Genomic DNA, 25,508 nt, shown 5'->3' on the forward strand with positions numbered 1-25,508 from the left:
TCTAGAGATGGTCAGAGCTCATTAGACTCAAGGGATGCAGCGAGAGTCTGGAATGCCAATTAATTAGATGATTAAGACAAATGAGGATAAACAGAACACAGAGGAGCCAAACGAGGGAAGAAAACTGGAAAAAAGTCACTAACAAAGCAAACATACCAGTTCAGGACAACAAAATGTGTGTTATTTTTTAAAATACAAAAAACATAGACAGCTGTTTCAGCAAAGCTGTGCACTGCAGGTAGTGGGTACAGAGCGCCCCTTTATATGGAAAATATTAAGACATGCAATTTGTGACAGAGGGACTAAAGAAAAGGAAGAAATGAAAGATAAATTAGGTAAATTGTAGAATCCTTGTGGGTTTCCTCAATCTTAAAGGGATAGTTCACCCAAAAATGATAATCCTCACATCTGCTCACCCTCATGCCATCCCAGATGTGTTTGACTTTCTTCTGCTGAACATAAACACATATTTTTAGAAGAATATCTCAGCTCGGTTGGTCCATACAATGTAAGTGAATGGTGACCAGACCTCTGAAGCTCCAAAAATCACATAAAGGCAGCATAAAAGTAATCAATAAGACTCCAGTGGTTGAATCCATATATTCAGAAGTGATATGATAGGTGTGGGTGAGAAACAGATCAATATTTCAGTCCTTTTTTTTTTACCAAAAATCTTCACTTTCATATTCTGAAAGTGAAAGTGGAGATTTAAAGTAAAAAAGGATTGAAATATTGATCCGTTTCTCACCCAGAGTGATTGCATCGCTTCAGAAGACATGGATTAAACCACTGCAGTTTTATGGATCACCTTTATGCTGTCTTTATGTGATTTTTGGACCTTGAAAGGTCTGGTCAACATTCACTTGCATTGTATGGACCAACAGAGCTGAGATATCCTTCTAAAAAGAAGAAAGACATACACATCTGGGATGGCATGAGGTAAATGGTAAATGATGAGAGAATTTTCATCCCTTCAATGCTATTCTAGATTAGATAAAGAACATTTACTCACTTTTGAAGCTTGCCGATGCCAGCGCTGGTAGTCGGCCAGTGTGTCAAAATTAACGTAGTAGGTCTGGGCCTGCGGGCCAGCGGAGCTGAACATTAGACAGTGCTGCCTCCTCTTCACCTCCTCGACCTAAGCAAAGAAAGAAGGATGCCCGCTATGAACTGTGTCGGTGATAAAGGCACTATATGATTGTAATAACACATCTAATGTATGTGATTAAAGAAATATTCTGGGTTATTTACAAGTCAGCGTTTACGGATAGCATCTGTGGCTTTTTGATTACCACAAGTGACGTAACTGTAAAGCAGTAGCTGGGTTTCCATCAAAATATTTTGCATATTTAATGCGCATTTCTGAGAATTTGACTAAAGAAAATGCAGAATATCACACGATTACAAGAACTGTAAATGCGCATTATCTTGAGGGAGCCCGCCTTTTTTGTCATGGAGCAGCTGAACGACCTCTTTGCTTCGTGGAGGGCTGTATTTGCTGTAATAAAGCAACTGTACATTATGTTATTAAATGCTGCCAGGAGACGTCGCAGAATAAGTGCAGTAGCTCTCATAATGAGGGCTCAAATAGCTATTCCCATTCGCCAACAGCCTCCATATACCTGTGAGCGCCTGTGCTCAAAACAGTTCTGGTGGATTGTGAGGACCCACTTTAACAACAATCTGTGGGTAAGACAATTTCAACTAACCAGGGCTATGTTTGAAGAATTGTGTGCCATGGTCGGGGCTTTCGTTGAGCCACTCACGTCAAGCTCTTGCACCTATACCATCCGACAAGCGCATTTCCTTTGCACTTTACAAATGGTCATGATACGTCATCGTTCATGCGAATAAGCCGTTTCCATCACTTTAATGTGCATTTTAACTAATGCGAAACTCTAGAAAATCCACCTCTTCCTAGCGCATTGAATTTTAATGCGTCTTTTGAGAGTTTATTCGCATATCAAGCATTTCCATTCAGGATTTCTTATGCGCATTTAAAATAGTTGGTTGGAAATGCAGCTAATGTTTACATGTACAGTTCACACAACTCCACACACAGGAATTACATTGGTTACTCAAAACCAGAAGTTTCTCCAGCAAGAAAAGTAGTTCCACCTCAAAAAAAGTATTCAGAAAACATACACTATGTGGCCAAAAGTTTGTGGGCATCATAGGTGCTCAAACAAGAGCACCCTCATTCATTAAAAGCTGTGTTGATGCATCTGCACTCAGTTACCTGTTCCCTCTGAGGAGCCTGCGGTGTGTGTGTAGGTGTCTTGTGAACCCCTACCTTTCCCCCGACCAGGGGCAGAATGTGCATCTTGCCGGTCAGACTGTCCTTGACAGAGGCCACGATAAGAGATGTCCCACACAGGATGACCTGCCGTTCTGCCCATTTATGGAGCTGTGTCTTCCCCTTCCTGACACTGAACACACCCTTCAGAAGAGTCCGCTCCTGCTGGTCAGCGTTAACTGGTTTCTCTAAGCAAAAAGACACACACACACAGCGCAACCAACCAACTGTCACTAACAGCGTGGACATTATTTATCAAACCAGAAGAATATGTGAGTGGTGGTTGCATGTGCAAAAGTCATCGCAAGCTAGGGTGCTCGAGTGGCTGCTAGGTCAAAAGGTCTAAAAGAGCCAACCACCAATCTCTATATGATATTTGGTTCCAGATTAGGCTGGAGTCCCTCCTTTCAGTACAAAAACATTGTAACGGTTCAAGGATGGGCAAGGAGGAGGCGGAAACCGGCTGAACAGTAAACAAAGTTTCAATGTCAAACTTAACTTAAAACAAACATAAACACAGACAAACAAGGAACGCAGCAGCGTGCATCTCTCTCTCTCTCTCGAACTGGCGCCTCCACCTCCCCTTTATCTCGCTCTCCCGCTGATCAGTTGATTAAGCGCCGGCCATGCCCCCCTCCTCGTCACACTCCTCCACCAGTCTGACGACTCAGTTATAGCGCATCCCTCCTCCCTCCCGGGTTTTGGCACCACTGTAACAGTTAAAGGACGGGCAAGGAGGAGGCGGGAACTGGCTGAACAATCAACATAAAGTTTAATGAGAAACTCAACATAAAACAAACACATGCACATGCAGCGTGTCCGTGTGCGTCTCTCTCTCTCTCTCTCTCTCTCTCTCTCTCTCTCAAATTGGCTCATCAGGCTCCCCTTTACCTCGCTCTCCCGCTGATCAGTTGATTCTGCGCCAGACGTGCACCATCACGGCCCGGCCATGCCCTCCTCCTCGTCACAAACATGTTCAGTCTGAACTGACCCTTAATTCTTCCTAGTGTCAGGTACAAATTCTAGTCACATAATGCACGATTTCTGTTTACAAATATTTTTACTGCAAAAAAAAAAAAAAAAAAACTCTGAATTGGTGTAATTAAATATTAAATTGTCTGAGCCTACATTACGTATATATCAGCCACCCCACTCCATCCATATTGGTCGATAACTACACTGATAATGGTCTTAACATGCAGAGGAGAGAGCCTTCTAAGGAGCTGTCTGTATATCACACACATGCATAAAGATCTATGTGCTTATGAAGTCCATATGTTGTGTGAAGTACAGCCCTCTGTGGGACATCGAAAAAGGGTAAATGGGGCTGCCAGTAAACCATGTTAGCTGTATTGGTCTGCTAATGGTGACGCATACAAACAGAGGAACTGTGCAGAAACTGAAAGCTATGTTATACACAAGCACTAACACACACACAGGTGGTGCCATCAGATTGCACACTCATTAAACAATAAAGGATGTTGCACAATGAGCACAATAGCTTAAGGGGATAGTTCATGTCATCCCAGATGTGTATGACTTTCTTTCTTCTGCTGAACACAAACTAAGATTTTTAGAAGAATATCTCAGCTCTGTAGGTCCATAAAAAGCAAATAAATGGAGGCCAGAACTTTGAAGCTCCAAAAAGGACATAAAGGCAGCATAAAAGTAATCTATACGACTCCAGTGGTTGAATCCATGTCTTCTGAAGCGATATGATAGGTGTGGGTGAGAAACAGATCAATTTTGAAGTCCTTTTTAATTTTTACTCTAAATTCTCCTCCCTGCCCAGTAGGTGGCAATATGCACCAAGAATTTGAACTCCAAAAATAAAAGAAGAATGTGAAAGTGGATATTTGTATTAAAAAAAGACTTAAATATTCGAGACCACGGCCATCCGATTTGAAATTACATCGTGCTCGTTTTCATTCATAAGGTTAACACTTTAGTAATATTGGTTTGAGTTCACAGACATAAGTTCATAAATTCATAATTTCATTGCAATTTTGGATATGTTTATTTAAAATATTATCCTTGTGCTTCTTGGATAATCAGTCTAATAAATATTTTTTCTAGGGATGCTCCGATCAGGATTTTACAGCCGATACCGATCATTTCACCTTTTATCAGGATCTCTGATAAACGAAGACAAACTGAAAACCCATAGGTGCAATTAAACTTACTGTGACATTTTTGGTTATTGATTCATTGTCATTATTTCACATAATTATTATTATTCCTAATTTTATTTCCATTTTATTTTTGCATTATATTTATTACATTATATTATGGTATGTTAATATTGTATAAAGAATTATTATATTTATAAATTCCTTCCCTGCCTTTTCATTTAGTTGGATGATTGTATTAATAGTTAATTTTTCACATGTTGCTGCTTGAACTTTAATGAGGGGAACACGCGCTCTCTCTCATCTGGACTCTTCATGTGCTACTATTGTTAATGCTTTTAATTGGGAGGTATTTAATAAAGATGTTTGAATTACACCACATCTTGTAACTCGTGTTATTACTGAGATGCCTATGCCCAGCGGAGACTGAGAAGCTGCCGTCACGAACGATAATAAGGACTCTTTCACAGCTCGCACTGTTAACACATTAACAGTACGATACACACATTTTTATATTTGCCATACCTCTCCCACTGCATCGTTCTGAACTGCTGAATAAAGTGTATTGTCATACAACACTATGCCAGTATTCCCCACACTCCGTGATGTCATGACAGTGCTGCTGATGTCTTAAAGGAGCCGCGTGTCTTTTGCGACATGAGCGGTCGGTTTATGCGATCGGCCAAATTACCGATCACCGATCGAGTCGTAGGATGTGAATATCGGAGCATTCCTAATTTTTTTCATTATTCGGAGGAATTTGTTTAAGTCATTATTCGTGCCTTTCCCAGTAAGCTATTCAGCTTCAGGCACATCCCTGCTACAAAGGCCATAAAAATTACTATATAAACAACTTTATAGTTCAAATAATGCATATAAGTTTTAACAAAATAATTAATGTAAGTGTCTTTATAAAACTATTAGCTTCACATTTATGCCTTTAGGCCCTCCAAAAATTGGCCCCATTCACTTCTATTTTAAGTGCCTCATAGTAACCTCGATTTTTTGCTTCTTTTTTTTATTTGTATTTTTTTTTTAGGAAAATTAAGTGATGGAGTCGATATTATTTTTTATGGTAATCAACGTTATGCCACAAATGCTGTTGATTGAGCTTATCTTGTATTGATTCAGACATAAGTTATTTATTTAATATTTAATGAAGTAATATGTGAAAGTGTGACAGAAATGGCCCCCAGGCATCATATAGTACATATGTTTTTTTTTTGTTTTTTTTTTATTACTCAAATTTAACGTAAACAGAATATGGCATATCGTTACATACAGCAGATGATCCTGATTAAAACAAGCCCAAAAACAATGTAACACAGTACATAGATCTGTAAATAATTCTCACAGAGTGACGTGACATGCAAACTCATGGTAGAAAAAAATTACTAACAGCACAGATATGCTCATGTTCATAGTCAAGCTACACTCACACACAGTCACACAACTCAAAGACTATGCTAAAGTACTCTCAAGATGCAGCAGTCAGTGATGAATGAGTCAGGCTTTTGTCACATTAAACTTGCTTCACTCAATCTAATTACATAGCAAGCGCCTGCCACAGCTCCTCTTCAGCACCTCTAAAGGGCATCAAACACAGGGCCCCACAGCTCGGCCAGGGGCTACACACTCTCAGGTTAATTGCATGTCAAACTAGCACAAAGGCCACAGCAAACTTTTCTTCCCTGCCATCCTTCTATATCCTTAACTTCAGTAGGAGCAGTCTGAACATGAATGAGTTAATACAGAGAGTGACTCAAGAGAGTTTGCACTCACTGACTGCTCTTTGTTGGAGCACTTCTGAGTCAGGGCCCAGTGGATGAGTCTGAATGAGTTGATATTGTCTAGAAAGCTGCTGAGGAACATGAGACGTACCTGACACTCTGAGTGAGGCAGGATTGGCAGTCTGCTGACATTTGACAACATTTGCGAAAGTTTCAAATTTGAGACCACTTTAAAACACTGATTCAACTATTTGTTTGCGTCATCACACAAAAATCTTCAAGGAAGTCTCGGTGTGGCATTTTACATGCTTTAAACTGTTTTTAGTTTAAAAAAAAAAAAAATCACAGACAATTATAGACAGGCAATACAAAAATACGTAGGTACACTCACTGAGCACTTTATTAGGAACACTATGGACCTAATAAAGTGCCCGACGTGGTCTTCTGCTGTTCTAACCCATCCGCCTCAAGGTTCAATGTGTTGTGCATTCTGAGATGCTATTCTGCTCACTACAATTGTACAGAGTGGTTATCTGAGTTACTGTAGCCTTTCTGTCAGCTCAAACCAGTCTGGCCATTCTCCGTTGACCTTGAAGGAAAAACAAATTACCTTTATGCCATTTCTGAGCAAACACAAACATTGAAATATATTTTGAATATACTCAAGAGGCTAAAAAAAATACTGAGATTTTCTTTATAGCTCTGCCCATGACAGACATATATACTGTAGATGGATCCTTCCCCAATAACCACCATGCACTCACATGTGCAGGCACAAATATGCTTACAAATGCAAAAATAAACACTACAACAAACCACTTTCCATTCAACATCTATGAAAAGTCTAAGGCTGCCTAGCCAGAGGGGAACTGGCCCCCACAGTGAGCCTGGTTTCACCCAAGGTTATTTTTCTCCATTAACCAACATCTTATGGAGTTTTGTGTTCCTTGCCATAGTCGCCTTCGAAATGCTCACTGGGGTTCCAATACAATTATTATTCAACTATTTAATTATTTATTTTTATAGACATTTTAAAATCATATTTAATCAAACTACACAATGATGCCTCTGAGACTTTATAGATATTACAGTTTTCATTTTCTGTTAATGCATGATTTTCTGTAAAGCTGCTTTGAAATGATGTGTGTTGTGAAAAGCACTATACAAATTAAAATGACTTGACTTAACTAGTCAGCAGACATCTGACCGCCTCTTCTGCGTGGATGACCACCTCTATGACTCATGAGATTCAGTGACTCGAGAACTAATCACACACCAATGCCAAAGTGTTGATGCCAAATGAAATAAACCACCACAACCACACAAACTAGGCAATACCCTTCAGTCCAGCCTGTGGGATGAGACATTGGGACTGCCCCAAAAGAGAAACAAATTAAACTCCCAAAAGTTTAATTCAGCAAAAAACGACATTGCCTGGAGATAGACAGCTAAAACCACTAACTTTAAATACATCTGTATTAAGGGAAAAGACTACAGGAGATTGTGAATCCAGCCTTTAAAAACAGCTTTCGTGGACATGGCTTTTTTATTATTTTAATATGTTCCTTGAGGTTCACTTATAATATTATATTACATTTCTTTTGCAAAAAAATGTCATATAAATGATCATTTTCAGAAACGGACGGTTTTGGTGCTGCTTCTCCTTTTAGACCTGACAGTAAACACCCACTGTTATGATTGGCTCTCTGCTCTTGACCGACCTGTTCTCTTCTTGCCATCTACTGGGCGGGCTTCGGAAGTGATTAAAGATAAAGTAGGCACTGATGTGTTGTTGTGGAGGTGGTCAGATGGAAATGTCTACCACTGTGTGATATCACAATGTGGAGGAAGTAGAGAACGAGTCATTTTGGCAGCTTTTCTTCAACAAATGCTCTCTTTGTAGTGTGGAGGAAGTTTTGAGTTCTGAAACATACAGTAAATTTTTATAGTTCAATGAACTCTTCTATGTCAAAAGATCAAGGGAAATTTGATTCCTCATGTCATGACCCATTTAAGGAACCCATATATAATTGGGCTTTACTACAACATGGTAACAAACAGATATTCAACTAATAAATAGACTAAATAACTATAACATCTTATCGCACAAAACTTTCAAAGTAAAAAAAGTTAGAAATAAGAGAAGCTCCAATACAAAGTGGCACAAAATCACTTATGGACATCCTGAATGCAGAATGATGCACTTCAATGTAACCGGAGCGCTTCAGGGCGATCCTCGCTCCACATTCAAAACCGCAGAACTGTAAAATAACTTTATTTTGGGTACACAACATCTTGTTCACGACATCCGGCAGTTAAATTTTTTTAGAAAATATCACCAAAAGACTTTAATCACTCCACAACACCTCACAAATACGGGAAAATAAATCACAGCAGAGGATTTAAAGTCTGACAGTGATCGTCTTTTGTTGATGCGGCGTATTGATGGCTGTAACAGCAGCGCATAAAAGGACTTAACCTAAAGCATTAAAGAGACAAAACTTCTTGCAGAGGGTTTCACTGTGCTGACTGTTATACACTGCTGAGCACAGCAAGCTATCATCAAGCAAAAATGCTCTCAGAGAAGTGACATCTCTTAATTAATTTGAGAATTGAGTCTCCCATTAAAAATATTAATGTAAGTAGTCTTATAGCTATATTGTAAATCTCTCTCTCATATATATATATATATATATACACACACACACACATATTTTATATATATATATATATATATACACACACACACACACACACACACACATATATATATATATATACACACACACACACATATATATATATATATATATATATATATACACACACACATACACACACACACACACACACACACACACACACACACACACATATATATATATACACACACACACATATATATATATATATATATATACACACATACACACACACACACATATATATATATATACATACACACACACACACACAAAATAATAAAACATTTGATTGCAAATGTCAGTTTTTCTTATTATTATTGTTAATTATTGTTATTATTTTTATATTATATTATTATTCAATTACATTATTATTCTAATTATTTATATTACTGATAGCAAAAGGATTGCTAAAATTAAATGAACATTTAAGTTTTTTACACAATATTTAATTCAAATTCACTCATATCACAAACACAAAAAACAAACACTAGATGGTTGAATGATAATGGATTTTGCAAAAACAGATATCCAAGTAGGATCACGATTTACGATTAATTAAACAATACTCCTCAGCATATGATTACTCGTAATGATAATATGATAATGAGTCATTATTGCTAGTCCTTTTTGCATACACTGCCTGGCCAAAAAAAAAATTGCCGTTTGGATTTAAATAAGCAGATACTTAAGAGCCTATGATTGGATCATTATTGCAGTGATTAATATGTTTCAGCTGGCAACAATTCTTTTAACCCTAACTGATGCAGTGTGTAGCTTCTCATTTCTTAAACAACCTTGTCGGAAGACGTATCCCATGGTCATGGAAAATATGTTACTGTGTTTCAGAAGGGGCAAATTATTGACCAGCATCAAGCAAAGAAAACAACTAAGGAGATTCCTGAAATCACTGTAATTGGGTTAAGAACTGTCCAACACATTATTAAAACCTGGAAGGATAGTGGTGAACCGACAGATTCACGGTAGAAATGTTGTCGGAAAAAAATCTTGAATGATCGCTAAAACGCTTGAAGTCACATTATAAAAAAAAAAAATAGACAGTAGAACTCACAGCTATGTTTAATAGTGAAAGAGCATTTCCACATGCACAATGCGACGAGAATTTACAGGATTGGGAGTAAACAGCTGTGTGGCCACAAGAAAGCCCCTTGTTAGTGAGGCTAATCTAAAAAACAACTTCAATTTGCTAGGAAGCATAAAGATTGGATTGTGGAGCAATGGAAAAGGGACACGTGGTCTGATGAGTCCAGATTAACCCTATTCCAAAGTGATGGGTGCGTCAGGGTAAGAATGGAAGCGCATGAAACGATGCACCCGTCATGCATAGTGCCCACTGTACAAGCCTCTGGAGGCAGTGTTATGATCTGGGGTTGCTTCAGTTGGTCAGGTCCAGGTTATGCGGCAATACTGAGGCTGCAAAGTCAGCTGACTTCCTGAATGTACTGAATGACCAGGTTATCCCATCAATGGATTTTTTCTTCCCTGACGGCATGGGCATATTCCAGGACGACAATGCCAAGATTCATTTTGGTCTCTTTTTAGTCTCTTTCTTCTGTGCTAGCACCTATACTACTCCAGCCACCTTGAGAGCTTGGCAGTACAACACTGTAGATGTTGTTGAACTCTGCATGACAAATTGCTTGCTATATTCCTCATTTGTAAGTCGCTTTGGATAAAAGCATCTGCTAAATGACTAAACGTAAATGCTCATACCTTGTAAACATAACTTTATTTCCAGGCGTACTGGCAAAAACCTGTGTACCTGACTCCCTAGGTTACGTAGAGGACAATCAATCAGACTGGAAGTGGCAATTTAACCCAGCTCTTCAAAAAAAGCCTTGACTTTGTGTCTCCAAGAAAAAGTTTATAGGGAGTTAACTGTACAGATTAAAAAAGTTATAATCTGTCGACCTCTAATGTGCACTATCCTTTGAGAAGACTATAGATCGATGAACTAACAATTGTGTGAATCTGCCATGTGAGCATGGTTATCAGTCAATGCCAATAATTTCAAAATTGCAGAATATCGACCGATTAGCTAACTCTTCTCTGTTGACTCGATGTTCAATCATGGTGAGCTTGGTTATCTGACCTCATAGTCAGTGACCTGGAATAACACTTTCTTACAAAGGGGCTCAAAAAAGACCACAAAAACAAAAACACACTTTTATCCTGAATGTCTGCTAATAGAACAACACTGTGGCTAAGTGATAAGGCACTAAGATACATTAGCAGCTACCAAAGGCACCGAGATATGCTTTCAGTGTGGTAAAAAGCCAGAGCCCTATTACATGGAGAAATCCCCCGTAATTGCAGGAGAACAGCCTCTCTGAGAGCAGATGAAAGCCCTCAGTTGTAGAAGCCGTAGTGGAGTAGTGGGACCTAAATGTCCTCCTATAAGGCCTTGGAAGCACATCTTTAGCTTCTACTGTAAGTGGCTGTCAAACAGCAACGTCACATAGTTGCTTAATATTTTGGGAGCAATAGTGTGCAGACAATTCATTATATTATTCTGGTCAGAAGAACACTCAGTTAGAAAGAAATTGTTTGACAGACATCTAAAGCAATGAACCACAGTATATTTTGTTTTTGCAGTTTAAGGTCAGGTTTATCTGAAATAATTGATACTACAATAATAGGCCAGCACAGAAAAAAATAGCAGAAATGTTTGTAGACTTAATATTTCAAAGTAGTCACCGTTTGCCTAGAATTTGCAGACATGTACTCTTGACATTTTCTCAACCAACTTCTTGAGGTATCACCCTGGGATGCTTTTTAAACAGTATTGAAGGAGTTCCCATCTATGTTGGGCACTTATTGGCTGCTTTTCTTTATTATTTGATCCAAGTCATCCATTTCAAAAACTTTTTTTTGTTTTTATTAAATTTTTCTATTATAATGAAATAAATTAATATGGTGGCACAATTATATTTTTGTCTACAAAACTAATTTCAAACATTTAAGCATACGCCTTCAGATCAAAAGATTTTTAAGATCATGAGAAACATTTCAGTCAAGTGTTTCAAAACACAAAGTCGAACACTAGGGTTGCAACGGTGTACAGTGTTACCGGTTTTACTTGGTACAAGGGTCAACAACGGTGTGACATTTTATACCAGGTAAAAGGGGGAAAAATTATGAATGGCACTTCCAATATCAATACCATAGAGCCTAACAAACAGAACAGCCTTAAATAAAGTTGCCTAATGAAGAGTTTGTGACCCATGATAAATGAACCTAAATAACGCATTGAATGCCAGATGTTCCTTACCAACATATCAAATTACACAGGCAGCAAAGTTTGTGCACTGACAGAAGATGTTTAACTGCAGGAAACGAATATAATGTGTATAGCGGGTAACTGTAAGACGTCTTGGATACGGAATGACACAAGAAATGCTGGTAGACACACAGACACATGCTTGAATAAACACACTTTATAATATTTTTAAGAACAGATGACAGAAAAGCCGTCTGTTTATTCGGAGGTGTGCAGTCTGGTGGAACACACGTATGTAAAGGGTTCTCACTATTTCTTTGTTTCAGTCTTCTGAAAAATTTGCAAGAATAGTATTGTCTATGAGAATGCTGTAAATGACCTCAGACCATCTCAGATCAGGAGGTGCTCTGAGTTCAGTTCACTTCATTTCCAAAGAGCAGTTCGTTGTGAGCGCAACTCTGCAGGGTCACTTTATATAGAGCCTATACATCTGTGATTAAATAATAAAATAATACAAAAACAAGTTCACCTCGAACCATGATTTATATTTCAGTAATTATTATCATCATTATAATTATTATGTTTACATTTATAATTGTTTTTAGATCTTAATTTGTATTAGTAATTTTCCACCTGTTGTCATAGATGGATACTTGCGTGATGGTAAATGGTAATCATATATAATCTATATAATCATATATAGATGGTGGCTATATATGATTTTTTGTTTTGTTTTGACCACTTCATTATTTTAATTGATTTTTCATTTCGTTTGAAGTGCAATTTGAATTTAGAAATGTCTTTGGTTTAAGTTTTTCATATTTTAAATAAATGTATTTAATTTTCAATGCAACTAAAGCAAGAATATTCACTGATCCCACAGCAGGGGGGTTGACGATGTACTTGGATATTGTGATATTTTTTTAAATACAAATATTGAACATATTTCTTGCATATCGCCCAGTCCTAGGAGGGAACAAAACAAATTTATTTACACACATTCAAAGTCATTACCCCTCCAAAGCAGCTAAACTGGGTCCTGGGATGAAAAGTAATAAAACACCAACATTAAACCCGCAACAACCCACAATAAGTGATGTATTTGCCCAGACAACGAAATACCCGACCAGTAGCCCATGATGGAGAGAATACATGGATGAAGTAGGTTCGCTGCCAAAGAAATGTTGCCCTTCTTTCAAAAAGCTGAACAACACACATTTTAATTGCACTTTTAATTGCACTACAGCGTTTCATTTGAATTTTTAGTTAAAAAAATAAAGGTCAAAGTTTGAAATCAAGCTGCCTTACATTATTGTGTAGACTATTGCTTAACGAAAATTACCCCATAGTACCACTTAGCGTCCAACCAGTGGTTATACCGCTGTTAGTTGGTTTGAACGTGAACACCACACTGGTGTGAAAATTATGATTTCGTGGCAAGTCTATCGAACACACAGTTCTGCATGTGCATATCTAGTTTACTTGTAGGGCCTATGAAATTTGTTTCATTTTTTACCATTCCATTTTATTTTTTCTTAAATTCTGTGTTCTTCATTTTATTTTTTCTGAATTCCATGTTTTAAAGTTTAATTAAAATTTTACCATCAAAATGGTGTCTATTCAAATGAATTAATACAACTTTAAATTAGGGCTGTGAATCGATTACATTTTTAAACCAATTAATCGCACAGTGTTTTGTGATTAATCGTGATTAATCATGATTAATCATGGTATGATACATTAAAACAAACATTAAAATATAATTATAAATATTTTAACCCAAATTAAGTGGTTAATCATCATTTATTTTAATTATTACATGTTAAAATGTTCATTATTTTGCAGATAGAGATAAGCAGATACATTTCAACAGGTATCTTTGAAGTATTGGTACACGTGCCATAAAATTAGTAGACATGCTGTAATTAAAAGTTGTTTTCCCGTAGACTTTTTTAATAATAGAATCAAATGGACAGATTCAATTCATGTCAAGCTTTATTGGCAAGATAAACTTAAGTGTACATTGCCTATGCATTATTAATTGCAGCAGCTGTAATTGTCTCAATTATTTTTTCGATTCATTGTGCAGCCCTAGTTAATTTCACACTTAAGACTGGATTCTGTGATTCCGTTGACATTTTCTGCATTGTGGAAATCATAGGGCCCTATACTTGCTGCTGCATGCCTCAAACAAAACAGAGTATCTTTCAAAGATTTGATGCCACTAACCTGGCAAACTTTCAGAAATTCACTGATAAGTTCTTCCTCAAAAGCATTCACTGCAGCACCCTGGTACATTTACATTTATTCATTTGGCAGATGCTTTTATCCAAAGCGACTTATAAAAGAGGAATAATACATCATAAGCAATCCATCTTAAGGAGACAGCAGTACGAAAAGTGCTGCATTACAATGTTTCACTATCATCAGAATAGTAGTATCCAAGACAGATTAGAGGTTTTTATGAGTGCATGGTTAAGTGCTCATGGAAAAGATGTGTCATTAGCTGTTTTTTTAAGACAGAGAGTGAGTCTGCTTCACGGATGGAGTTGGGAAGGTCATTCCACCAATGAGGTACAGTGAAACTAAAAGTCTGAGAAAGTGATTTGGTGCCTCTGTGTTGGTACAACAAGGTGCCGCTCATTAGACGACCGCAGGCTTCTTCTGGTGGGAACGTAGCTCATACCTTGTAAACACAACTTTATTTCCAGGCATACTGGTAAAAACCTGTGCATCTGACTCCCTACGTTACGTATAGTCAATCAGATTAGAAGTGGCAGTTTAACCCAGCTCTTCAAAAAAAGCCTTGACTTTTTGTGAACAAAATGTGGGGGTCTGTGGGCGATGTGTCTCCAAGCAGAATGTGAAAGAAAAGGTCTTTAAATTAACCTCTAATTCACATTTTATTTACAAAATTGTGACAAAAGCATTTGCCTTGTTGGCAAGTCAGTGTGTACTGGCTTCAAAGAGCTCAGCCTCCATCAAAGAACAAAGCCTTGAAATGATTTGACTCAAGCAGAGCTCAGAAATAACATCCTCTGTTTGGACCAAAAATGAATAGGTCCACTTGTTTAAACGATATTAGATTGCATAGATTAAGTCCACTTGCATGGGGGACCAATAGGGGCAAAAATACAGTTTACTCAAGGCTCAGTTCTAAACAGCGTGAATAGCAGCATGGTAATAATAAACATATGAAACCAGGGCCAGTATCAGCAATATAGTCTGACTTTGAGCTTATATGGAAATGCCACCAAAAGGATTTTTTTTTTTTTTTTTGTCCTTTTGTAAATAGGAAAAATATTGACTCCAAGAGGAAACACAAACTTGGCTTGAATGAGACTCAAACTAACAGTATAAATGAAAACCAACTGCCTTGCTGAGAGTAACCTAGTTTCCATCCACTTTTCACACTGTTTTGTTATCGACAAAGTGAAAACGTGTAAAAAAATGTAGCGAAATTTGCAGTCTTCTGCCCATTTCCATTCAAATGGCCTTTCATCGATAACAATGGTGTGTGTGATGACATCATGCTTAAAAAAAAAAAAAGTCACATAAGTTTTGGTTTATCGCAAAAGAAATCTGCCCTTAAGCCATTTCCATACAGAAATGTGTGTATAATCACTAATTGTGTACCTTTCACCTCCCAGATGTCCCTAAAAAAAAATAAGAGCAGTTGCTCTTCTGATAGGACTGTAATATTGGTCCCGATACTGCACCTATTGCAGGTTGCCACTGGCTATGACCCGAAAGCGATTTGTCATGGCCCTGTTCAAGCTGGCAACCTGCACTAAGTAGTGAGGGAAACTTTCAGTCTTAGTATAAAAGGACCATCCTTCAATGTGTATATACACTGTGTGCACAGCTATTAAAGAAAAATTGGTGCAGTGTAATATCAGGGTTTACATATGATACATTCCTGACACAACCACATTATGTCCTGTATATTTGTCCAGCAACTTTGAATGACCTAAAACACCAACTGAACTCCATTGTCATTTAAAATTAATTTTAGCATCATAATGCAATTTACATACACACACACACACACACACACATATATACATATATATATATATATACAAAAAAATAATAAAACTACCCCGAAGCGGGAAAAACAAACACCGTCCAGGGCGACAACACAATGATGGGCTGGGCTGAAACGGGGAACCAACAGAAATCCAGCTGGACAGGAACACAACTGACAGAGACCAAACAGGGACCATAAACGCAAGTAAACATCCCACAACAAACTAGCACCAGACAGAGCACAAAGGGAGATTATAAAGGAAGAGAAATCAGGAGAGAAACGAGGAAGGCAGGTGAAACTAATAAACTAATAATCAAACAGGTAACAAGGCAAACGAGAGGGCGGGGCTATCACTGAAGACAAGACAGACATGAATGCAGGAAATGAGAAAATACAAAACCAAGTGCATTCACATAACACGAGACAAAACAAGTGTCTGGACTCAGCCACAGAGTAAATAAACCAAACCAACCGAAGTGGCTGAATCCAGACACAAGACATAAAACAGACATGGAACACGTACAAGGGCAGAACCCTGACATAGAGATTTCAAAACCATGATCTGGTTATGAATAGGACAAATTGATTTCTATTCTGACAAATATTTGTCTTTCTATCAGTTACCCAGCCATTTTAGTCCGTAATGCCATGTAAATAAATATTGAGGCGGTTAGCTGACCTGATAACAAATATCAGGTCTAAGACTCTTATACATATGCAGATCACATTCATGTCACAAGTTAAAAATAGATGTGCTAATATAAGTGGGTGCTGGTGTTACTTTATTTTTTCAACTCAATTACTTCAAACGCATTATTCCACCACAGAAGGTTGATCTCAATAGCCAAGACATACATTCAATACATAATTAACAAGCTAAAAAATGTGTTGCCAAATGGGTCATATGCCCTCTCCGGTTTGACTGAGAATTATAGCAAGAGTGCTCGTTTCATCAGACCATATTCACCAAAACAAAGATCCAAAAATGTTTACCATAGCATTTTATAGATATTTCTATCACACTGATGGATGGGATGGGATGGGATGAATAAGAATTGGGGGAATTTTAGGGAATTATAATGGCCCTAAATATAGGCATTAGGGCTGGGTATACAGATTTCTGGATTCGATAGCAATTCACAAGCTCTCGTGTCAGTGTCATTAAAGGACTTCTAATTCACTAGAACAAGAGTTTGAATATGTTCACATGTGCTCCAGACAGGTCTCGGCTTTGCTGAGCTCACAGTAACTTTGTCTACTTCCTGAGCATTACCCCTGAAAAGTTAAGGCTCCAAGCAGATCGATACCTCATTAGTGGCTAAATCCAGCACCACACATGGTTTCTTTTTGTAAAGCCACAGTAAATGGCCAGCAGTTCCCGTATCCAGTGGAATTTCAGTGCAAAAAGACTTCCAGCTCCAACGAAACACCAGAGCACACAAGGTGAATCCAGTCCAGAACTCACCGCCCATGTCATGAAACCAGGTCTCAGGGCCTGTTTTTGTCTTTCAGTGGTTAAGTCAGTGTTTAGTGACTTTAACTCCCTAAAACTGTTCCCTGGACACAGCAGGATTTTTAAAAGAGGGGGAGGGCAGAGGAAATTGGCTAATCTGTTTTCAGTAAAAATATACTGTAATCAAATAGTCTGTAAATAAGCTTTAGAGGAATTTTGAGAGCTTCTGTGCAACGGAATACAACAATACAATTTTAAAGGGGTTATATCGATACAAATCTAATGTTTTATTTATCTTTTAAAATAAAAGAGTTTGAGATTCAGTGAAAACAGACTATAACTTTCAGAACTCAAAACATCCTCCGCAGTCCAATAAGACCATTTAATGAAAGTAGGCTGAAAAAACGTCTCTTTCTAAACTCACAACTTTCTGACATCAGAAACCTGAAACATTAATACATGACCGTGCACATTCTTACGTCAACTGATGTCAAGTAATAAGGATAAAGTCGGATATTTACTTGGATATAGGGCAGGATATTGATACAGATTTCCATATTAGATTCAATTTTGATTCACAATCTCTCAATTCTATTCCGCTTAGATTCTATATCGATTTATATAGGTACACTCACTGAGCGCTTTAATAGGAAAAATAAGCTCCTTAAAAAAGTGCCTGGCGCGGTCTTCTGCTGTTGTAGCCGATCCGCCTCAAAGTTCGACGTGATGTGCATTCTGAGATGCTATTCTGTTCACTACAATTGTACAGAGTGGTTATCTGAGTTACCATAGCCTTTCTGTCAGTTCGAACCAGTCTGGCCATTCTCCGTTGACCTCTCTCATCAACAAGGTGTTTCCATCCGCAGAACTGCCGCTCACTGGATGTGTTCTGCTTTTGGCACCATTCTGAGTAAACTCTAGAGACTGTTGTGTGTGAAAATCCCACAAGATCAGCAGTTACAGAAATACTCAAACCAGCCTGTCTGGCACCAACATAATAAGTAGGAATAAGCAGGTATACAGGTGTTCCTAATAAAGTGCTCAGTGAGTTTATATTTCAGTTATAAATGTTCATTTTGCTTACATGTGAAAGACAGCTAATGCTGTTAATTGTACAGGGGACCTTCTACCTAGGTACACTGCATGTTATTGTTTAATGCATAATTTATACTATTTACAATATTTAGATATTTTATATAAGACATATTTTTATAATTTGTCAAGCATGTGCTAAAAATCTGTACAGTCTCTTTAAGAAAACCGGGAATTCTGTAAAGAGCGTCTGTAAATGAGCGCATATTAATGACAGAGGACTCTAATTGCTTCTTTACCTCATCCGTGCTATTTGTGATTAGAATTAAATGTTTGTTTTTGATCAACAATTGACTGTAAAGTACAAAAAGGATATTAAAAAAGACATTATTAAATCACAAATGGATCTCAGAGCACACAACACTCTATTCTGCTACATCTCAACTGTCCCCTGAGTCACAGTGTACAAATGAGGTGGATGCAGGCCGTCCATTCAGCCTCGGTGGCTATATATCAGGTGGACGTGCGAGATGTAGCTCACCGCTATGGCCCTGACAGGACCTGAAATGGATCGCATCTTTGGACACACGTTAAACCAAAGGGATTTAAATAAACTTTAACTCTCAACACACAGTGAAAGGATGCTGAACGTATTCGCCAATATGCTTCTCAATCACTGGTAAGTGAAATCTGAACATTTACCATAAAAAGTGGCTAATCGCAGCCATTTTTTGTCATACAGAGTGAAATTTGGTCGTAAAATATGCAAGGGGTTTACTTGCACTGTACAGAGTTGCGCATCTAGTAAAAGATCAAGAATAGATACAGATATCATTCAAATGATAAATGATATATATATAAAAAAAAAATAATGATATGAAACCTTTCAACAGTAACAAAGAGCTATTATGGATATTAAAAACATTGTTAACATCTGAGACATTGAATCTTTACTGGCCCTTGAAGTCACCTCACACTGTGTAAGGGTAAAACAGTGCTAAAGACACTAACCACAGCTGTGTCGGTGTAAAAACCACTCATGTAGCAGCTCATTTGACACTGTTCTCTTTCTCTTTCTCTCTCTCTCGAAAAGCTACTGAGTTTAAATGTTCTGCAGCCACTGAACTTTTTTTTTGTGTAAACGCGCCAACAAATATCATTCCTGAAATAAGATATTCCTGAGATACTGAGGCACAACTTAGTTAATATTTGTGACATTAAATTGAGGGCATTTTATGATTAGACAGACAGGATTCAATGCAATCAGGGACTGAGTAGTTTTACTGCTAAGTACCAATACTCCTATTAGCTATCATGTCTTTCCAACCATCTTTCTTTAATTTTAATGTCACAGGTAAGAAAAAGACTTAAGTGACCTGAAGATCAGTCAGTTAAGATCAGTCAACATGAACACACCGATTTGCAGAGTTATTAGCAAGCTGGTACAAACTAAACTACATCTGGTACAATCGTTCGCGTAGAGACATTTTCCAAGAATATGTCATGCAATTATTTTGTTTAATTAGCCTACAAGTGGAATCAAACCTACTCAAATACTAAAAGTGCCTATTCACTCTGTTGTTTTACATGCTGCTTCACTCTTGTTGTCTGCAGCAAAAGCCATTCACACATCTACCCAAAGTGAGATATCTGCCCCTCTTATAATCATTCTTTTGCCGGTATTCTTCCCATTAACACTCTTTTATACACCCATCTTTGCATTAGTATCAGTGTCAACAGACGGTAACCAGCACATATTATGGCTTTCTAGTGTCAGCGGAATGTTTGCAAACAGTATACTGTTGTTCAGCTGTTTCGAACGTCGTTTTGGCTCTGAGCGAAGAACGAAGGAGAACTTCTCCCTGAGTATGCTGGAGCCTTAAAGGGTTATTTCACCCAAAAATGAGATTTCAGTCATTGTTTACTCACCCCTGTGTTGTTATAACCCTATATATATTTTTCTATTTCTTAACACAAAAGGGAGAAATTGTGAAAACAAATTTTGCTCAGTGATGTCATACAGTAGCAGTTTATGGTGACCACCTCTTCATGCTTCAAAATAATGCAAAAGTATAATTCAGAAGTCTAATAAATTATTCCATGAGACTCATGATTGTTATGAAAGCATACGATAAGGTTTGGTGAGAAACAAACCGAAATCTAACATACTGTTTAGTAAAAAAATGTCACTGACAGTTCACACAGCCTCCTCGAGACATTGCGTCATTCAAGCGAAAACAATAGCGACAACAGAACACAACACAGCTGCACACAAAACAGAGAACAGAACTTACTAAACATGTCTGAAGAGTTTGTAGTCAAAGAGTTGATGCATTTCTACATCCAGCCTTATTTTTTTGAAAGTTTTTGGACCGGTGCCAGTTAACAGTGGACAGAGTTATCCGCGTGATGCCGAAAATAGAAAACAAGCGATCGATAGAATTAAGCATCGTTTGTCACTGCTGGTTAGGACAAAAAATCTGATTACCATAGAAAATATACCTTTTATCGCATGTTGTTTGTCTTCAGGTTAGGACACGGTGTGACTGTGGATGCCTGTAGCCTCCTCTATGTTTCTGTTTGATTTCCGAGTACTCCGTTCCAAAAAAAAAAAAAGGATGGGCACAGAAGTGCATCAATTCTTCGACAACAACTCTTCAGACATGTTTAGTAAGTTCTGTTCTCTGTTTTGTGTGCAGCTGAGTTCTGTTCTGTTGTCGCTTATGCTGTGGTGGACCTGTTTTTCTGCGTGAACTAGGGCACGAGAGCAACATCATAAATGCACACAGGAGATCAACGGTCAGTGAACATTATCACTAAATAATATATTTGATTTCAGTTTGTTTCACACCAAACCTTATCGTATCCTTTCATAACAATAATGAGTCTCATTGAATAATTTATTAAGACTTCTGAATTATACTTTTGCGTTCTTTTGAAGCTTGAAGAGATGGTCACCATAAACTGCCATTGTATGACATCAATGAGCACAACATGTTTTCATAATTTCTCCCTTTGTGTTAAGGAAAAGATAGGAAGTCATATAGGGTTATAACAACACAGGGGTGAGTAAACAATGACTGAATTTTCATTTTTGGATGAACTAATCCTTTAACACTAATTTGTTATTACAACCAATAATAAAGCCCTAGCATCTAGCTATTTAATGGTCCACCCTAAGAAGACAGATAAAATGAATAAAACATTACATAACTCATAAACCTTTGTTAATCCCACTTAAGAAAGATTTACACATAAATAAATGAATAGTACTTTGTTCTAGTGAAGAGTAATACAATCAAAATAATATCTACTCACAGCTAAATACTACCCACTTTAACTCAGTAAGCCTCAATTATCGGACACTTTCAGCTACAACATTAATTAATCACTGGTGACAATTACGTCAGCTAAAAGTGTATTGCAACAACAACACTGTTAACCGAAAACATTTGCTTTTGCGTAATGCTGAATCTATGCCAACAGGTGTCAAAATCCATTACGCTTAATAAGAAAAATAAGTCACTTCATCTCAATTAAAACCACTCTGTGACTGTCTAAACCTTTACAGTGACACAATGTTTTAATGTTGGAGAAACTAATCTGCAGCTATACTAACAATGTCATCATCACACTAAGGGTTTGAGTTACTGACATGAGAGCAAAGAGTTTATTACATCATCTGACCCATTTTGTGCAAAGAAGCAAAGCCTTTTGTTATTGCAAGTTACTTTAAAGCCTTGAAATGTAAAATAATAGCAACTGAAAAATCAATAGTTGGCGACAGTAGATCAATACAACATTGTGACAGTGCAATTACAAAACTTAACGGTATTGGTCATCCTCCACGCCTCTGAGAAGTTGGGATGGGGCTTTGAGGACACAGAGCACACAACACTATTCTGCTACAGCTCAACTGTCCCCTGAGTCACAGTGTACAAATGAGGTGGATGCAGGCCGTCCATTCAGCCTCGGTGGCTATATATCAGGTGGACGTGCGAGATGTAGCTCACCGCTATGGCCCTGACAGGACCTGAAGATGAGAAATGGCATGTCTCCGTTCCCCTGCCGATCTGACAGATGGGCATTTACTCACTGCTCTGGACGAAGGGGAGCAGAGGGGGATTCAGGTCCAGAAAGAGTCTGCTTAAATATACCTGAGCTTGGTATGGGAAGGACAGTTTGCAGGACTCCATGTTGCATATGCATGGAATTTCCAGTGTTTTCTACATTTTGAGAGCCTTTAATTATGTAATTATTATTATTGCTCATACACAGGGTTAAGGATCTGAACAAACCCCTAAGCTTAAGTATTAATCTTAGAAGTGTAACTCCTGCACCGTTTGTGCCACGGACATGTGGGCTTGTGGAAGAGAGGTGTGCAATTACTTTTCTAAGAGGTCAGACTTGCAATTTTCACCTGGCAGACAATAAAACAGGCACTAAAATAGTTCCTTAATAATAATTATAAATGAAACATATCATTTAGTGCCTTTCCAAGAGGTCAAGGTCGCTTAGCAACAAAAGTACATATATGGACAATACGAAGAGAGAAAAAAGTATATGTAAATTACACTCACTGACCACTTTATTAGGTACACCTGTACACCTACTTATTCACGTGATTATCTATTCAGCCAATAGTGTGGCAGCAGTGCAATGCATAAAATCATGTAGATATGGGTCAGGAGCTTCAGTTAAAGTTCACATCCAACCATCAGAATGGGTCAACCGTGGCATGATTGTTGGTGCCAGACAGGCTGGTTTGAGTATTTCTGTAACTGCTGATCTCCTGAGATTTTCACGCAATGGTGCCAAAAACAAAAAACACCCAGTGAGTGGCAGTTCTGCAGATGGAAACGTCTTGTTGATGAGAGAAGTCAACGGAGAATGGCCAGACTGGTTCGAGCTGACAGGAAGGCTATGATAACTAAGATAACTCCTCTGTACAATTGTAGTGAGCAGAATAGCATCTCAGAATGCAACTTTGAGGCAGATGGGCTACAACAGCAAAAGACCACGTCGGGAAATTTATTAGAACCAAAGTGTTCCTAATAAAGTGCTCAGTGAGTGTACATCAAAGTACTATGGTATTACCATCTCATACCATCATTATACCATGGTACTGCCACAATATTTTTGTAAGGGATAGAAAAGGGAGCAAGTGGAAATTTAGTTGGGGCTCAGGGTCAGATATTTAGGGAGGTGCAGGGCAAAAATGCCACCAAAAATGACAAAAATGCCCAGTGGAATTCCAGATGTGGGGGCAAAAAATGCCCACATAATGAATTCTTCTGTTTGTTTGTTTTTTGTAACATCTGATGTAGTTCTTAATATTCTATTATAGTCCTAGTTACAAATGCAGTATTATGGAATAAAATATGAACAGATGTTAATTTAATTCTTGGGGTAAGTTTGTATGCATGGCATTCAAGTATTTTACATAAACCGACGGCACACAGTTTATGGTTTAAATGGTTAGAGAAAAATATTCCCTCAAAAAGTAAGAACAGGGGGCAAATATTGCCCCTTAATGTAAAAGTCAATTTCTGACCCAGTTGAGGCTTATTTTGTAACTGGCTTTGCAACCTCAAACAACCAAATCACGTCATCAAGTGATGGTTTGTACATGTGGCAAACTGGAGCAGAAGTGTAATTGGCATCCTTTGTGTGACTCATGAGAAAGAGCTAGAATCCGCCACAATCCCCTCAACACTGATGTTAATACACTGATGCCTGACACTAGAAAAAGCCCATTATTCAGCGCTGTCGTTCAAAGAGAGAATAGAGAGATGGGTTGTGTACGAAAATGCACCAGCACAGAGGGGGTGGCAGATTTGTGCCTTTAAAGTAATAGTAGACTACTACACACGGAGAACAGCAGCCAAAAATAGTGCTCATGCAGATATAGAGAAACATAGCTGATCTGGTGGACTTTAAGAGATTTTTCTGGAAAGCCAGCAAGCTGTTCACAGAGCTCTGGGTTTTTGATCATGTCAGTAGAGCTAGCAGTGCCAGCATTCAGGCTCAACAAGGGTCCAAAATTTACTTTTTGCCACACTGGCAATGGCAGGTAAATTTTTATCAGTGAAAATGTACTGGCCATGAAACTATATGTATCCTAGATAGATAAACTTATGAAGGTACATTTTTCACAGAGGTAAAAGTTGTTGTAAGATGTGCGAGAGGTGACAAATTATTTCTTTAGTAGACTGACGTACATCAGCGAGGGGTCAGACAATCTTTCTTACAATTCAATTCAAACCATCTGTTATGATGGAGTTTCTTCTGAAGTTACCAACCACTGTTTAGTAACTCCATTTTTTAATCACTAAAACCACTTTCTACTTGCATTTAGCACTTCAGTGTTCATTTTGGGCCCTGGGCTCAAGCCCGAAATGTACCATATCACACAGAAGGCCTGGACCGGGCCTCACATGGGCCACAACTCACCACTGTAAAATCGTATCATGCAGCTGAGGTCTGAGTTGGCTGCTTCCTGTTGTACACGGAGCGGGTCTTCGTAGCCCATAGCAGTCAGGTAGTCATAGACCATCTGAAGAGGATGCTCGGAGGGGTCCAGCCTCCTGCCGACAGAACAAAAGACAAGACAGAACTGAAAATCAGAAAGAGCTTATAAATATACACGAAACGAGAAAGTGAAGCACAGCTGCACTGCAATCCGACAGTCTAAAAACGAGAATTGGAACGGCTGTAATTCATAAAATTCAATACATTGCCTGCCCCTTGAATGTTAATTTGTTAAATGTTTAGGCTAATTTGCTAATGCTTTCAAATGGTGACAGACCAATATATCGACCAATCCGATTAATCGTCTGATATTTGGCCATTTTGAGATTATCATCATCAGCCAATAAGGCTGGGTAAATACATT

The 25,508-nt window shown here is 38.0% G+C and overlaps 1 protein-coding gene across 1 annotated transcript in view; it reads right to left on the reverse strand.

Moving 5' to 3' along the window:
• The window catches only part of LOC127415636 (PH domain leucine-rich repeat-containing protein phosphatase 2-like), an 87,139-nt gene that overhangs the window by 45,729 nt on the left and 15,902 nt on the right, over window positions 1–25,508 (reverse strand). Inside the window, exons 3-5 of the mRNA XM_051654409.1 lie at window positions 25,067–25,200; window positions 2,294–2,484; window positions 1,013–1,138 (exon numbers count right to left, since the gene is read on the reverse strand). Coding sequence (XP_051510369.1) covers window positions 1,013–1,138; window positions 2,294–2,484; window positions 25,067–25,200 — 451 coding nt within the window. The remainder of the gene's footprint in view (window positions 1–1,012; window positions 1,139–2,293; window positions 2,485–25,066; window positions 25,201–25,508) is intronic.

The sequence above is a fragment of the Myxocyprinus asiaticus genome, chromosome 2 (assembly GCF_019703515.2).
Source record: "Myxocyprinus asiaticus isolate MX2 ecotype Aquarium Trade chromosome 2, UBuf_Myxa_2, whole genome shotgun sequence".
Taxonomy (NCBI): Eukaryota; Metazoa; Chordata; class Actinopteri; order Cypriniformes; family Catostomidae; genus Myxocyprinus; species Myxocyprinus asiaticus.